At 37.3% G+C, this 18,055-nt stretch overlaps 1 protein-coding gene across 2 annotated transcripts in view; it reads left to right on the plus strand.

The window, feature by feature from the left end:
- The first annotated feature begins 324 nt into the window (after nt 1-324).
- The window catches only part of Wdr81 (WD repeat domain 81), a 369,840-nt gene continuing 352,109 nt past the window's right edge, over nt 325-18,055 (plus strand). For both annotated transcript variants that reach the window (XM_090398673.1, XM_090398674.1), the window contains exon 1: nt 325-530. In XM_090398673.1, coding sequence (XP_090254799.1) covers nt 438-530 — 93 coding nt within the window. In that variant the 5' untranslated portion in view covers nt 325-437. The remainder of the gene's footprint in view (nt 531-18,055) is intronic.

An 18,055-nucleotide genomic window follows, 5' to 3' on the forward strand; every position in this document is an offset into this window, starting at 1 on the left:
AAGTACATAGAAAATACTATCTTTCTTATAAATAAATAAATATATTTAAAATTAGGGAGTAATGTTAATAGGACATCGCATAATAACCAAAGTGACTGAAATTATTACTGACTGTCCAAATAAGGGAACTTGCACAAACTTCATCTGAATAGTTTAAATGATTATCAAGTGACAACCACTCGTTCGGCAACTGTGATGATCATAGAAACAGCGACATCTTTGGGTTGTTTGGGATAATAAAAGTCATGTGTTGCATTGTTTAGAAGTAAAGAAGCTATCATCATCTGTTTATGGCTATGTGTGGTTTCTGTAGGTGAGGGGACATGTATTAGTTCTATATCCGAAATTTAAAAAAAAAAAAAAATGATAAGAATGATTTCTTCATTGGTAGATATTTGAAGTCACCACAGGTTTTTCCATTCCAAAATTTTATTGATATGGAAATGCATTTAAAAAAGAAAATTCACCGGGATTTGGGAATTAAAGAAAATTATATCAAGACTGTTAATATCAATAGAGCTGTATGTTTGGTAAGTACTTTGACACTTAAAATACCGTAGAGAATATTATACTTTCATAAGTTTAAAAAAAAAAAAAGGACATTTAAATAAAGTTGTGCTTGTAGTTTAATATGCCACTCGTTATATATATTATTTCTATACAAAGGAGACTAAGTATTTTTGTTGTGTTCTGAAGTTGAGAAATCGAAACATGTTCGCATTGCGTAGGGAAACTTAATGTTCCCACCTCCTAAGAAATAAATGTTCAATTGGGCGATAGTGAATGGGAAAAGAAAAGGTAATAATCTAGTAGGCCTGTCTGGTAACTTATTTGGCTGGCATTTTGAGTATTTGTTGCTAACTTTCGGAAGGAAAAAGAAAAAAAAAAACCTGAGCCTGTTGACAGATAAAGTATTTGTTTCGCATATCCCAAAGTTAGGGTGCTCCTTAGGCGGCTGTATCCATTTCCAGCTAATCGATAGAACTAGAGGTGAATTAACACGAAGGCTTACTTAACAACAGTAATGTTACTACAACTTCGGGGACCCATGCAATGTTCCCTCCCCACCCCCCTAAAAAAAAAGTATGGTTCAACGAAAGCAGTTGTGCGTCTCACTGAAATCCCTTGGCTGTGAAAGTAGAGCAAAAAGCATAATTATGCCACTGCTTAGCAAAGATCAAATAGATGGTGTATTTGGAAGTGGTCCACAAAATAACTTCAGAATGACAGCTGTGGGAAAATGGGGAAGGGGAACGCTTATCACCGCTTGCCTAAAGAAACATGCTTGTTAGAAATCCTATACTAACAACAACCAAGAAAAAAAAAAAAAAACGTTCTAAAACTTAACAATTTAGAATTAAAAATTTGTGTGTGAATATATAGTTTGTTTATATTTCCATTTGTGGGACAGATGTGAAGATTTGATTGTTTCAAATATTTCTGAAATTTGCAACTTCTTTGATTATTGAGATAAACTTATTTTATTATTTCAGTTCATTTTCATTAAGATTTGTTTGTTCATTTCTTGTGTATACATTTGTACTGTCTGATGGCCCATTCAAGCTGTGTAGGTGTGCTAAATCATATAATTGATATGTTTGAATTTACAGCATGTACCTAATATAACAGCAAGATGAAATAATAATGAGGGAAACATAAAATACCAGATTAAATAAGCATCTCTCAGTAAGAAACAAGATAATGGTAGGTATGAAAAAAAACACACAAAATATTTTAAAATGATATTATAAAATGATACTTTATTGATAAAAGCTTATCAGAGTTGGAAATTATGAGATAATATCCAAAAAGAAAATGAAGAGATGACGATATCAGGATTTAGCAAACTCATTCAGATCTCTCAAAATTCTTGTCATACTAAAGTTAGCAAAGCCAATACTTCTGGCAGAAGTATACTGGAAAGATCATTGAGGTTCTCAAAAAAAAAATGAAATGAAGATAGGTGCTTGGAATCTAGTTGTTAATTTTAATTTACATCTGTTACGTAGACTTTTTGCACTTGATAATGAAAGATTGTAGGTGAAAGAATTATCTAAATGCCATTACTTATTGCGTGTCCCCCAGCCCTTAATTTTCCTTTGTGAAGCTATAGTATCTGTGAAGCAGGTGAGTTTCAGTGACCTAGGTTTGAATGTCATCAGGCTGCAAGGACCATTTTAGAGCTTTTTCAACTGATATTAAGTTAGTCTCAAATGTTAAGGTTTCCTCCTAGAAACTTTTTTTCTCTCACACCTAGCAAGTGAAATAGTTATATAATGCACTTATCCCATTGTCTTGGCTATCTTAGTATTAATTCTAAACAACCCAAACCCAATCTTGTAAGCTGTCAAAATGCATAAACAGAAAGCAACAAGCTTTAATGGATAAAGATTATTCCATTAGCTTGGTCATGTTTCCATATTAATACATTATACTGTAAACAATTATAACTGTAAAAAACTGTAAAAAAATCATATACTGTAAACAATAGGTAATCAATTGTGTACAAAATAAATATGAAACTACTCTGATGGTTCACAGTAATCTTTTTTTAAAAATATTACTCTTATTTAAAGTCTCAAGAAGAAGAAGAAGAATTGAAGAAGATGAAGAGTTTGAATTAGATCTAAATGCAGAAAAGACCAAATTTATGAAAATCTCAAAAGAAAACAGATATGAGCCAGAAATATTCATAAACAATATGAAAATTGAACAACAGAATACAAATATTTAAGCACCTACTTAACTGCAGATGGAAAGCAAGATAAAGAATTAAAAATAAGAACACCTATAGCAAAAGATGCCTTCTGGAAAAATAGATCTGCTCAGAAGTTCTGTGAGTATTGAGACAAAGAAAAGAATGACAAGAACATTAGTGTGGTCAGTTTTCACATATGGAAGTGAGATCTGGGTAAGATCTCACTTCCATATGTGAAAGAAGAGAGTAAGACAACAGATAATGACTTTTGAAATGTGGTGCTATAGGAGAGCTCTGAAAATCTCATGGACAGATTACGCGACGCATATAGATGTCCTACAGAAAATGAGAACACGGAGATCTTTATTACAGGAAATGATCCAGAGAAAAATCCAGATTGGCAGGACATGTACTGAGTTTCAGCAGGACAGAAGATACTAACAGTTTTAGAAGGAAAAATTATGAGAAAAGGATCAAGAGGTAAAAAACGAAGGAATGGTTTGAAGATATGGAGACGTTGTACAATAGGTGTCCTCCCGCGATGATTCTTCGGACTCCTTGGAGGTGTCATGAACAATAATAATAATATAAGATCATGGACAGGAAGACATGTCTATGCAGAAACAAAAAGGAAAGCCACCAACAGCAATCCTAAAATATCATTTTATTGGGTTGTATGTTTCTATCCTATCACCAGAATGGTTAGCATTTCAGCTTAATTCCCCTTAAAGTTACATGCATCATAGATGCTTGTAACTTTAGGGGGTAGGTGATTTTCATTATTTCATGTGAGTTTGCTGTCCTACTCTTTGAAGACCTGAAGTTGCTTAAATCATTGATTTATCAATGATTGTCATTGGTGCCATCTGTTCACTTTCCTAATCTTTCTTAGAACTTTCATATGTGTAGTCTTTAATCTTTGATCAAGTTTTTTATTTCTAACCCAGCTCTATAAGTTCAAATTGCTTTGAACACTGTCTTGTGTATAGCTAGTATGAAGCAGACTTTATTCAGTCTACTTCCTACCATATCAGCTATTCTAATTCTGTTATCTCTTTTCATATTTAGTTTACGATCTTCACTAAACATTGTGCCTAAATAGCTGAAATGTTCACTTTTTCTATAGGTTCTTCATTCAGGATGCAGTTGATGTGTTTAACTTCCTGGCTATTTTCATAAGTTTGTCTTTTCATTGCTGATTTTCATACCAAATTTATCACACATTCAACTTAGGGAATCCTGTTGACTTGTACTAATCTGTTTTGGAGCATAACATTCATCTGCATAAAGTAAAGAGCAGAGATTAACATCTCCAGGTTTGATCTCAGGTTTAATGCCTCTTTTCATAATGTGATCCATGTAGATGATGAATAACAGTGAAAATCATATGTACCCTTGTCTCCTGCCTGATTTAACATCAGACCACCTTCCTGTATCTCCTTCAATTTGAACTGCTGAGTTAAATCTTAAATATTATTTTGGTAACCTCCATGGAGTCTGTTGACTCATTGTAGAAAGACCATTCAATCAGCAACATGTCTATCACTTCAAAGTTATTTATACTATCTGCATTCACAGTGCACTCCAGCAATGCATTCCACTCACTAACAATTCTCCATGTAAAATATCTTCACAATGAATCAAAAAATCTCCAGAATACTGATCACTTTGGTCATTTGTCTTTGGACCTTCTAGTATTCCCACATCACATTGAAAAATAGATGACTAAATGTGAGCATAATAGTCCATATGTGGTCTGATCAATGCCTTATATAGAGGCACCATCACCTCCTTATCCCTCAGTGACTAAATCTGAGCACATCTGTTTTGCTCGACATAATGCCCCATGTATACTGTATAATTGTAGCAGTTTTGAGTTACAGCTGCTCAAATATTATTTTGGTGACATCCATGGAGTTGGTTGACTCATCGAGGGAGGTCCACTCAATCAGTAACAGCTTTTCTTTTGGCATTTTGCCAAATGGCTTTTCCAGATTTATTATTATTAACATCAGATCTCAATGAAATCAAACTCATTGCAGGACCACACTTACTTACAAAGTGGTCATCTAACTATGCCATAAACTCAACACTTTCTGGCAATATCTGCTCAACAGCCATTATCCATGCAAAGAATGTGCTCCTCACTCTCTCTCTTTCACTCTTTTGAGGTACCAATCCCCTTACCAACTTATGTCTCAATCATATTCCCTCTCCTTTTTCTGTTCACAAAGTTCTGCAAGTTGCAATTCCTCAATCTGCCCTCGTATTCCACAGGCCAGTAATGGAAGTAAACCTTCTCTGGATCCTCTCTTAACATATATCCTCATCCTCCTTGAAAAATAGGCTACCAAATCACATATGGACTACATAGTAGTCCATATGTGGCCTGGTCAAGGCTTTATATAAGAGAACCATAACCTCTTTGCTTTTGCATGTCAAGGTGATAATCTGGTGTGATTTCCTACAGTTTAAGCAACGTAGCCCCGGAACTTCACATCTCTGTCCACCATCACTTCCAGGTCTCTCATCTCTTCCTTCAAGAAATCTCCATTAATTGTATACTTTGCATCCCAACATTGTCTACCAAATTTCAAGACCTTTTACTTTGCATGCAACATTAAACTGATAGCTCCACTCATTTGCTCACTTACATAGTCTGTTGAGATCCTCTTGCAAGACTTCAACGAAATCTGCTCTGCTCCTCATAATTCTTCCCAACTTTGCATCATCAGCAAACAACTGTATATCTACTGTTAAACCTGTCCCAATATCATTAACCTATGAGTTAAATAATAATGGTCCCAAGACAGATGGTACGTTGCTAGTGGCCTTCCTCTTTTGGGATACCACTCTTCCATATATAATCTGTCAATAACCTATCCAACTTACTAGTCTCTTATCCAGTCCCATCCATGACCCTTTGAAAAATTCAACTATACTGCTGTATATGCACCTACCTTATCCAGTGAATTTATCACCTTATAGTACTTAAATAGATTTGCTTAAACATTACCTCCCTTTTACAAACCTGTGCTGACTGTCATAGAGAATGCTATTATCAACCCAGTTCTGAATCTTAGTCCTCACCAACCTCTCTAACACCTTAAGAACTCCAGACACAGATCGATATATATTTTGTAGCTTAGTCGTATTCTCCCACTCCACCCCACCCCGTTGTTAAATGGAACAGTTTTTTCACTTTCCACTCTTTTAGGACTTGTCCTGTTAAAAGATGCATAATAAACAGGTGTACTAAGGGCTGTTAATTCCATAAAGCATTCCTTCTCCACGTGCAGTGATATATTGTCAAATCCCTATTGCCAGTATATCACTACACATGGAGTCTGATCTGTGTGTCTGAAGTTCTTAAGGTGTTAGGGAGGTTGGTGAGGACTAAGATTCAGAACTGCATTGAAAATAGTATTCTCTGACAGTAAGCATGGGTTTGTAAGGAGGAGGTCATGTTTTAGCAAATCTGTTTATGTACTACAAGGTGACAAATTCCAGAATAAGGTAGATGCTTATTTCCCCCCTCCCCTTGTTAAATGGAACAGTTTTTCTCACTTCCACTCTTTTAGGACTTGCCATGTTGAAAGATGCATGTTAAACTGGTGCACCAAGGGTCGTTAATTCCCTAGATCATTCCTTCTCCACATGCAGTGATATATTGTCAACTTCCTACTGCCTTATTAACATCAAGTTTATCCAATTCCTCATAGACCTCCTGCTCACTCACCATCAATCCCTCCTCCAGCATACTCTATAAACTCCAGCTTCTCATGATATCTCCTTCACTAGGATGGAATACTCTGATAAACTGCTCATTGAATATTTAAACTATATCCTCTACATCAGTTACCAATCTACCATTGTCATCTGCCATAGTCATTCTCTCTTGTACTTGCCACATACTGAAAGAACTCACTAGAACATTGCCATGCTACACTTTTGCTCTTTCTGTACCAACTGAGCCATCCTCCTAGCTTGCGCTTTGTATTCTTCATGCAATTGATTATTACCACCATTCATCTTTTGTTGCCTCCACAGGATTTTGTTCTTTATTCCTTCATTCATTTATTTTACTTCTACCTTATTAAGCCATTTCATCTTGGGAATACACTCACATTGATACTGTTAATCAGTGCCCAAGCAGCATCTGTCTCCTTTCCATTTAACTCTTCTTTCCATGCTAAAGCTTCTACTTGTCTCCTAAGCTTTTCATAATTTCCTGCTCTGTAGTTCCACATATATCCTTTGTTCACAGTTCCTGTATGACTGATGACAATCCAGGTGATCACTAATGGTTGCTCTTACCAGCAAGGGGTGGAAGATTAGACACTCCATCCACATCCTTCAATGATATGATCAGATCTGTTACTCTCGACGATCATGTGTCCTATATTACATATTGACTAAGATAATTATCCTTTATGAACTCAAATTAATTTTCCTTGTTCCCTTATGCTATCCCTTTTCCAATCAATATCACATAATTACAATAGCCCATAATGATCACCTTTTTCATGCTCACTAAGCAAAGTTGCCTGTACTTTGTCTTCTCTATTCCCAGTATTACCTGGACTATAACAGCACTGAACTAAGTGTATCTCCCTTCTTGTCCTTCCTATCCTCACGAAAAACATACTTTTTCATTTCTATTCCTGTTAGGATATCATTTTCATCTATTTCAGCTATTCATGTATTTCAACTATTTGGGCTGGGCAAATAAACTCAGTTAACAAAACAGTTGCATCTCATTTTTGATACTCCTGACATTTGTAAATTAGCATAGCAATTTATTTCTTGGTCTATAACCAGTCCTGTCCATGCCACCTCTGATTTTTGACTTCTCACCTGCTTCTATTTACTCATCTCAATATTTTTGTCTCATGTATATTTGCAAAAATATATTCACAACATATATTCGCAAAAGCTTTTGATAGAGTACCTCATGATAAGTTGACAGTCAAACTAGAGCAGATGGGGTTGGATATTAGATTAGTGCATTGGATTGGAGACTGGCTATCTGATAGGTATCAACAAGTTGTGTATGGGGTGCAATATCCAAGAAAAGGAAAGTCACTAGTGGAGTGCCTCAGGGATCTGTTTTAGGGCCATTACTATTTAACTTGTATATTAATGATACTGGCGAAGATTTGGATGGAGATATTCAGTTGTTTGCAGTTGATGCAAAGTTAGGACGAGCCATAAAGAGTAGTGAAGATGTTGTGGCCTTGCAAGAAGACTTGAATAAATTGAGTGATTGGGCAAGCAAATGAGGATGTGAGTTCAATGTTGCAAAATGTAAGGTTTTAAAATTTGGAAAACAAAGATGGGATGCAGAATTTATGCTTGGTGAGAATATATTGTTGGAAGTAGAGGAAATAAGAGATCTGGGGGTGGATAAGAAGTGGATAAGGATCTAAAATTTAGGGGACACATCGCCAAAATTGTGAAGACAACACAAAGAATTCTGGGAATGATGCGGAGGACACTGACGTGTAGAAGTAGGGAGATTCTTGTTCCATTGTATAAAGCTTTGATTAGGCCACACATGGACTATTGTGCCCAGATTTGGTCACCTGGTTTTCAGAAGGATGAAGAGATGTTGGAAAGGGTCCAAAGGCGACTGACTAAGGTAGTTTCTGACCTCTGGAATGTCGAGTATGAGGAAAGATTGAAAAGATGTAATTTGCAGAGTCTAGTGGAGAGAAGGAAGAGGGGAGATATGATAGAGACCTACAAGTTGGTAAGGGGTTGTTATAGGATCAATGGTGGAGAAGTTCTACAGAGAATAGTGGGAGATTAGGGGAGAACCAGAGGTCATCCCTGGAAACTGTATAAAGAGGGTGTGAGTAGGGCAGTGAGAGGCAGGTTTTTTTCGTGCAGAGTTGTGAATGACTGGAATGCCTTGCCTGAGAGCGTGGTGTCTGCAAGGAGTTTGAATGTGTTTAAGACGCGGTATGATGAGATGTGTGTGAGATAAAAGGACCTCCTAGATGAGTCTTTGACTCCATGAGGTCTTGTTTAATAATAATAATAATAATAATAATAATATTTTCTCCAGCCTCAATTACTCTCATGCATCCCAGGCTGTCCCATTCCTTTGCTGATTATCCCCATACATGATTCACTACTGTTTTCAAAATCTTTTCCACTTATATTGTGACTCAATGTCCTTTCCTTTCATTTCCCTGCCCAACTTGTATTCCTGTTCTCACATTTTCATCTCTCACACTATTCTCATCTTTATTTACAATCACTTTGGTCTCACCTAGTCCACACTCCCACTCATGTATCTGACTTCTGCTAATACTTTGCTTGCATCATTCATTGTACTTTCTTCCAGTAGCAGCCTTTCCAGATGTTTTGACACAAGCCATGCAGTCTATGATATTTGCATTTGAATGTAGTCTATCATTCTTATACAGTTCCATTTGTCTCTCAAGCTCATCCCACACATTCACAAACTGTACTCCTTTATCTTTGCACATTTCTGTTAACATACCATTCATTATCTTTGCTCTCTGCCTCAACTCGTCATTGTCATACCTGGGCAACATTTATTTATTATTATTATTCAGGCCTCCATGGAGTCAAAAGACTCATCGTGGGAGGTCCTTTCTAAGAAACACAAGTCTATCAAGACTCATCGAGGGAGGTCTTTCCTGGGAAACAAAGTCTATCATACCACTCCTTAAATGCATTGACCATTCTCGCTCTCACTACTCCATCAGGCAATGCATTCCATGGTTCAACCACCCTCCATGCAAAGAAACTACTCCTCATGCTCTTTCTCACAGTTTACTTTCGTAACTTCCAGGGATGGCCCCTTCTCATGACTCCTTCCCGCTGTTCTACCAAGCGAAAGAACTCCCCATTGTCAACCTTATAACCACCTCTCAGCAGTTTAAAAGTCTCAATCATATCACCCCTTCTTCTATCCACCAAACTCTGCAGTCCACACTCCCTCAGCCGATCCTCAGAACTAATTGTACAGTCCTGACACCATCTTTGTTATCCGCCTTTGTACCCTTTACACAGTTAATTTATATCTTTCAAATCCTGGGGACCAGATCTGAGAACAATAGTCTAAGTGTGGTCTGATCAGAGTCTTATACAACGGAATGATAACCATTTTATCTCTGCAGGTTAGTGTCCTTCTCATTATTGCAGCAATCCTCTGTGTTACCTTTACTACCTTTGCAATATGTCCCCTAAATTTCAGGTTTCTATCAATCATCAAATATTGTACTTTCTTCCATCTCTTGTCTCTCCTACTATCTCCAGTTTAACTCCTCCCATAGAGTATGCAGCGTCCCATCGATGTGTCCCAAACCTCAAGACCTTTCATTTTGCTGCATTAAACTGACACCCCCATTCATTTGCCCATATATGTAGCTTATTCAAATCCTCTTGCAGGGCTACCACATCTGCACTATACTAATAACCCTTCCCAGCTTCGCATCATCCACAAACAACCGAATATCCTCTTGCATTCCACTGACAATGTCATTGATATAAAGGTTAAACAATATAGGTCCCAGTACTGAGCACTGTGGAACCCCACTTGTAACCTTCTGCCTCTTTGATATTGCTTCACCATACACAACTCTCTGATACCTATCAGACAGCCAATCCTAAATCCAGTTGACCAATCTGACATGGAGACCCATGTGTTGCAACTTGAATATTAGCTTATCATGTGGCACCCTGTCAAATGCCTTTGCTAAGTCTAGGAAAATGGCAGTATATGCCTTTCCCCTCATCTATTGCTCTTGTAACTTTATCATAAAAGGCTAGCATATTGCTAAAACAAGAGCGCTCCTTCACAAATCCATGTTGACTCTCACTGATAACATTACCCTCATCTGCCTAATGCTGTATATGGTCCCTCACTACTTTCTCCAAGATCTTACTAACTACTGATGATACACAAACTGGCCCATAATTAGACACTTCCAGTCTGCTGCCGCCCTTATGCAATGGCACTATCTTATCTTCATTCCATTCCATGGGCACCTTTCCTGCAGCCAGACTTTCATTGAAAAGCCAGGTCAAGGACACTGTCAGTTCCTTAGCACATTCTCTCAAAACTCATGGTGAAATAACATCCAGAGTACTCATTATGTGGAACACGCTCTCCTCCTGCACCTCTAAACCTCGAACCTGCTCTATCAGTCTAGTATTCAAATTGACTCCTCCAGGATGAAATATTCCAATAAAGTGTTCATTGAACAATTCCACTATGTCCTCTGCATCAGTCACTCTATTCCCATTTTTATCCCACAATGTCATTCTTCCACAGACATTTCTCCTCTAACTGGCCACATAGCTAAAACATTCCCTAGGATTTTCCTTGGATGTAAGGGCCAATCTTTTCTCATATTCCAGTTTTGCCTTCCTTACCATACTAGTCACTCTTCTGGCATCTTCTCTTCACCTGTCTCCTTATATCTCTTCCATAGCCTCTTTTTCGCATGTAGCTCCTGTTTAATATTGTTTGTCATCTTTACTCCAAATTGTGTCCTCTTCTTCACTCGTGGAATACAGCTTACCATTGCTGCTAACAAATATTCCTTCACAATTTCCCAAGCACTAATGATATCCTGGCCTTCCAATTCCTCCCTCCACGAAACTTCCCCAAGTTAACATCTAAGACTATTATAATCACCTACTTTATAATTCCACATACGTTCCCGTCTCTTTGATACTACTGCATGTCTATTCATTTTTCAAGTCAAAACCATATGTTCACTCTCTCCAACTGGTGGGAGAGATGTCATCTCAGTTATTATCAGCTCTTCGGATGCTATAACCAAATCCAAAACTCTTGAACCTCTTGTTCCCTCTGTTATATGTTGCCTAAGACATTTGTCCCTCAAGAATTCTAGTAATTCCATTCCCTTATTGCTACATGCATCTTCCTTTCCCCAATCTATACTGCTGCAGTTAAAATCTCCTATAACAATCGTTCTTCTTGCACTTGCCACGCTCAACTTTTTCAACATCTCCTGGTCCCCACCCTCTGTACTCCTAGGTCTGTAGCAACACCCCACTAAATATCCTGTCTTGACCACCTCTACCTCACACCATATGCTTTCTAAAGCATCAGTGTCACTGCCTTCCAAAGTCTCCACTGTTAGAGGACATAGGTCATCACTTATCATAAGCAGTACTCCACCACCACGTTTTCCCTTCCTATCCTGCCGAAAAATTCTGTACCCAGCGACTTCTATTCCTTTTATTATATCCTCTTCTGTCAACCACGTCTCAGTGATCCCAATAATTTTTGGCCAGGCTGACGCTATCGGTGCCACTAATTCCTCTCTCTTATTCCGAATACTCCTGGCATTGGTATAAAGCATAAAAATGCCATTTTTTCTATACCCAGCATTATCCCCTCTAGACTCCACTGGGCTCAGCATTACCTGATATCGTCTCACTTCTCCCAAGTACCCATTTCCACAAAGGGCAACCCCTGCTACCATCCACACTGGCACACACTGACTCATTCAGATTAGCAATCTCTCCAGATGCCTACGTCCTTCCTCATTCAAATGCAAGCGGTCTCTCGCATACAATTCCTCTCTGCTCTCAAACACACAACAAGCATCCACATATTCGAATCCTCTCTTCTGACACATTCTTGCTATTATGCCATTCAATTTCACTGATCTTCTGCTCAGCTCGACATTATCATACCTAGGCAATGCACGCACTATCTTTCCTCTCTGTGTCTTCTTTCATACAGCCTCAAGCAAGAATCTCATATCTCCTGCTGCCCTATTTACACCACCACTCAAGTCATTTGTTTCTACCATCACAATCATCTCATCCACCCTTTCACTTCTCTTAATTGCCATAGCCACACTTTCTATCGTTCTTCCAGGCAAACACTCCTCACGCATCCTATCTTGAACACTACAGATCATTGAGTCTTCGTACATTACACCTCTTACCACCGTATTCCTCGATTGCTCACATGCATCCCTCACTCTCTCTATGCTCCCCTACTTACCTACCGTCCTGACATCACTCTATCTCTAGTCCCTGTGCTCCCTTGCATTTCTCTCATTCCCTCTCCCCTGCTGTTTCCATTCTTTCCTCTTCTATCATTCCTATATCTGACACTCATTCCCTCTCTTCCACTTATCCTATTCTCATCTCTTCTATCATTCATACAACTCTCTCATTCCCTCTCTTCTACTGTTCCCATTCTCTCCTCTTCTATCACTCCCATAACTCCCTCTCATTCCCTCTCTTATATTGTTCATATTCTCTCTTCTACCATTCCCATAACTCTTTCTCAATCCATCTCCTCTACTATTGTTCCTATTTTCTCCTCTTCTCTCATTCCAATAACTCTCTCACTCCTCCCCTGATTTGCCTTGCATTCGTCTCTTCCATTTGCTTAATTTCATCTTTCACACTTCTCATCTCATTCTCCAGACATTCCACCTGCTCTTTCAGCCTATCTCTCTCTCTCTCTGTTAGTCAGCCACTCTTGTTTGCCATTCATCCTCCCAATTGAGACTATCTCCTAAAACTTCAGAATCATTCAACCTTTCCATACTCCCCACTCTTATTATTTTATTCATATTTCTCTTGCCCTCTATCATACCCGTCATCTCTCTACGTGGAGAATCTCCCATCTCTGACTCAACGCGGTCAGTTATGGTCATTTCTAAATCACCAAGTTCCTCCTTGCCTGCATTTTGCACATATATGTTTTCCCCCTTCTTTCTCCTGCCACATATACAATTGCCGGGACCCATACATTCCGCAAGTCCCACATGCTACAAAATCCTGTATGATATCGCTCAAAATGGAGTCCTTAAATGGGGGGGGGGCGGACTTGGCGATATGCATTTGTAATTATTTTAAATAATGGCGGCAACGACATTAACTGTCGTTGCCGCCATTATTTAAAATAGTGTCACTAATTAGTGTCAAAAAATAAAAGCTAAATAAGTATTAGGGAGTATAACTATAAGAAAAAGTACAAACAATTTCAAACAGAACATTTAAGTACACTAGATATAAATAAATAAAATAACTAAATAATGAAACTTATCCTGCGTCTTGTCTTCCACCATTATGCATTAGATTCCAACCCCATCTTCTAATCTCAACTACTCTTACTACAACACTGTTATCTTTCACTCTCCTCAATCTTCTGATAGCCATCCTCACATTTTCTCTACATCTAACCAAATGATTTGTCATTACTATCATTATTAACTTCCTTGCACTTATTACTTACTTATTACAAATCTTAAATACAGATCCTTATATTCCCATGATTTCTCAGCGGTTTGTCTTAAAGTAAAATCTGATCCTGACATCTATTTGGCCTGAACCCATCATGTTCTTGAAAGTTCAGTTCCACAATTTTTCTTAAGTACATCTCATCTCAAGTATGTTTGTATGAATTTAATCTGGAATATTTCATAAGAAATAGCTCTAATTCACATGTTTAGTTTTATGTTCCTTCTTTTAGATGGATAGTATGAGAGCTCTACTACAGTCATCCGGGATTTGTCCCTTTGACCAGGCCTTTTGCATTATGCAGTGAAAAATCATCATCATGCATATCAAGGATTTATCAGGCATATCAAGGCCTAGCGTGGCCTGTTCTGGCCTTAGAAGTCATCATTTAAGAGGACGTCCTGGTTTTCTTTTTCCTAATGGCTTGTACTTTAAGGCTTGTTTTGGTAATCTTTCTATTTTCATTCTTTGAACGTGTTCCATCCATTTATGTTTATATTTTTAAATTTTTTCTATTACTGATTCTTGGTTTAATTCTTTCATAATTTCTTCGTTTCTTTTGTGATCAAATAGAGTATACTTTGCAGTTTTTCTCATAAACTTCATTTCTGCTGTTATTAATCTTATTTTTTTGTCCAGATTTCACTTCCATACAATAAGACTGATAGGGATAAATGTATTGTATACGTTTAGTCTGGTTTGTTTTTGAATTGGGTTTGGTTTAAATATAGAATTAATTACACCTGTTATTTTTAAATATTTTGCAATTTTTACGTTTATATCTTTTTCATTTTCATATGTGATCATACCATCCTAGGTAGTTAAATGAATTCACCTGTTCTAAGATCTTGTTATCTATTACTATTTTGGTTCTTGCTGGATCTTGTCCTTTAAAGGCCATAGTTTTTGATTTTTCTGTTGATATTATAATACCATAATCTTTGGATATCTCATTTAGATCTAAAATAGCTTTCTGTAAGTTATCTTCAGGATTTGTAATTATTTGGTCGTCGGCAAAAAGGAGAGTGTTTTAGTTCACAGTAGAAGAAAGTTTAATACCTTGATGGAAATTTTTATTCCATTTTATTATTATTTGATTTAGGTAAATATTAAAAAGAGTTGCTGGGAGGGGACATCCCTGTCAGACCCTTTGGTTTATCTCTCTCGTATATGATAGCTCATGGTTTAATCTTATTTGTATTTGATTATTTTCATATATACATATGAAAGAGCCTGTGTAGCTCAGTGGATGTGGCGTTTGCCAACCACGGCCTTGGCTGCACGAAGGAAGACTTGGTTTCGAGTCTAGTCGGCGACTAGAGGAAATTTTTCTAAGCCTTTTTTCGACTGGTTCCCGAGTTAGTCGATCTCTGGCACGGGCAAGCAGGTTTTTCCTCCCGGAAACTCGGGTTTTTAGTCCTGTAAACTCAAGAAAATCGACCGTAGAACCCACATTATTTCAGACATTAAAAATATATTGTGTTAGGGTTAGGGACCACGAGATGGCGGCACATTTGAGCCGTCTCTCTTCACTGAGTACCGCTTAATTAGTGATAGCCTTGGGCCATCTATCTCTGATTGGTACCAGTGGAGATTGAACTGCCCACTCGGTCTCCAAAAGTTAGATAGGGCTAAATGGCCTCGCCTACTCCCCGTATATGGGAATAAAAAGGCGTTAGCTGATTAGCTGACATATGAATATACATATTATTTGGTATTTGTCTGTCATTTAATATGTTAAATAAAATACTTCTTTTAACTTTGTCAAATACATTTTCAAACTCAATAAATGCAATATGTATTTCTAAATTGTATTCTCTTCTTTTCTCTATTATTAATTTTATGCAAAAGTCTAGGTCTGTACATGATCGTCTTATCTCTTTCAGCTCATCTATTTTTTACCTTTCTGTACTTCCAAAATAAAATTCTGCTATATATTTTGTAACAGGAATTTAGTATGCTTATACCTCTATAGTATTTAGGGTCATCTCTGTTACCTTTTTTAAAGATAGGAATCACAATTTCTTTTTTCCATTCTATTGGGGGTTACCAGTTGTATAAATTTTATTTAAAAATAATGAGTCTTTCTTTGAATCTTGATCCTGCATAATTATACAGTTCTGAACCTAGCTTATCTTCACCATGTGATTTTCCGTTTCTTGGTTGATTTCTAATTCTTCTTTAGCTATTTCCTTTTCATTTTCATTACGTGTTTGCCAGTTGTATTTAAAATATTTATCTGTCCACAATTCTGTGTAAAAATTTAAAAATTCTTCTAATTTCAATTTGGTATTTAATTTTATGTTTTCTCTGGTATCTGCATTTAAGTGTTTCAAAATTTTATATACATTGGGTCTTATTTTATATAAGTCATGTTCTAAATTAGAAACGAATTTGTTCCATGATTCTATGTCTTTTTCTGACTTCTCTTTTAGCTGTGGCTCTTATTCTTTTATATTCCATTTTAATCTTCTAATCTTTTACTGCTTAACCATTTATGATAGGCTTTTTTTTTTTTTTTTCATTGATTATTTCTTTGGTTGTATCATCCCCTATCTTCAGTTTTTTCCTTTTATTGAATTTTTTGGTCTTTCCTAAGCTTTCGTTTGCTGCTGCATTTAGTATCGTTTTTATATTAAGTCATTCTATTTCTATTTCTCCATTTTGTTTTATTTTATCTAGATATTGGTTAATTATAATAAATTTAGTTTAATCCTTTATCCAAGTGTGAGCAAACAAAGTTTGCGCCTGAAAATATCTTCAGGACTGGGGTAAGGTAGTACAACACCGGACAACTAGTTTCGACCTTTATTAAGGTCTCTTCAGTGGGAGCCAGGCCCAGAAGTGGAGATACCAGGCAGAAGCAATGGCGAGGTCATCTATACCTATAGGAGTTGCCAAAAGGTGTGCCCCCTTTTTATTAAATTACTCTGGATTTAGAGAAAGATGTTGAAAGGTTATTTTTCACTTGGTTAGACTATAATAAATTTAGTTTAATCCTTTATCCAAATGTGAGCAAACAAAGTTTGTGCCTGAAAATATCATCAGGACTGGGGTAAGGTAGTACAACACCAGGCAACTGATAGCAAAGGTGGTCCAAGCTAACATCACTCCTATCTCAATATCTCCCATAATGCAAAACACATATCCTTGTGGATATGTATGTTATGCTTCTGGGCCTGGCTCCCACTGAAGAGACCTCAATAAAGGTCGAAACTAGTCTTGGTATCATCAGGACTGGGGTAAGGTAGTACAACACCGGGCAACTGGTAGCAAAGGTGGACCAAGCTAACATCACTCCTATCTCAATATCTCCCATAATGCAAAACACATCTCCTTGTGGATATGTATGTTATTCTTCTGGGCCTGGCTTCCACTTAAGAGACCTCAATAAAGGTCGAAACTAGTCTTGGTATCATCAGGACTGGGGTAAGGTAGTACAACACCGGGCAACTGGTAGCAAAGGTGGACCAAGCTAACATCACTCCTATCTCAATATCTCCCATAATGCAAAACACATCTCCTTGTGGATATGTATGTTATTCTTCTGGGCCTGGCTTCCACTTAAGAGACCTCAATAAAGGTCGAAACTAGTCTTGGTATCATCAGGACTGGGGTAAGGTAGTACAACACCGGGCAACTGGTAGCAAAGGTGGACCAAGCTAACATCACTCCTATCTCAATATCTCCCATAATGCAAAACACATCTCCTTGTGGATATGTATGTTATTCTTCTGGGCCTGGCTTCCACTTAAGAGACCTCAATAAAGGTCGAAACTAGGCTGGGTAGTGGCCCTTCCCTTATTGCATAACATTAGCATATCCACAAGGAATGTGTTTTGCATTATGGGAGATACTGAGATAGGATTGATGTTAGCTTGGTCCACCTTTGCTATGAGTTTCCCAGTGTTGTACTACCTTACCCCAGTCCTGAAGATATTTTCAGGCGCAAACTTAGTTTGCTCACACTTGGATAAAGGATTAAACTAAATTTATTATAGTCTAACCAAGTTAAAAAATAAACTTTCAATATTGGTTAATTCTTTTTGTTCATATAGCCATTGTATATTTGTGTCATTTAAT

The sequence above is a fragment of the Typopeltis vanoorti genome, chromosome 10 (assembly GCF_054136105.1).
Source record: "Typopeltis vanoorti isolate ZY-2024b chromosome 10, IOZ_Tvanoo_1.0, whole genome shotgun sequence".
NCBI classification, from domain to species: domain Eukaryota; kingdom Metazoa; phylum Arthropoda; class Arachnida; order Uropygi; family Thelyphonidae; genus Typopeltis; species Typopeltis vanoorti.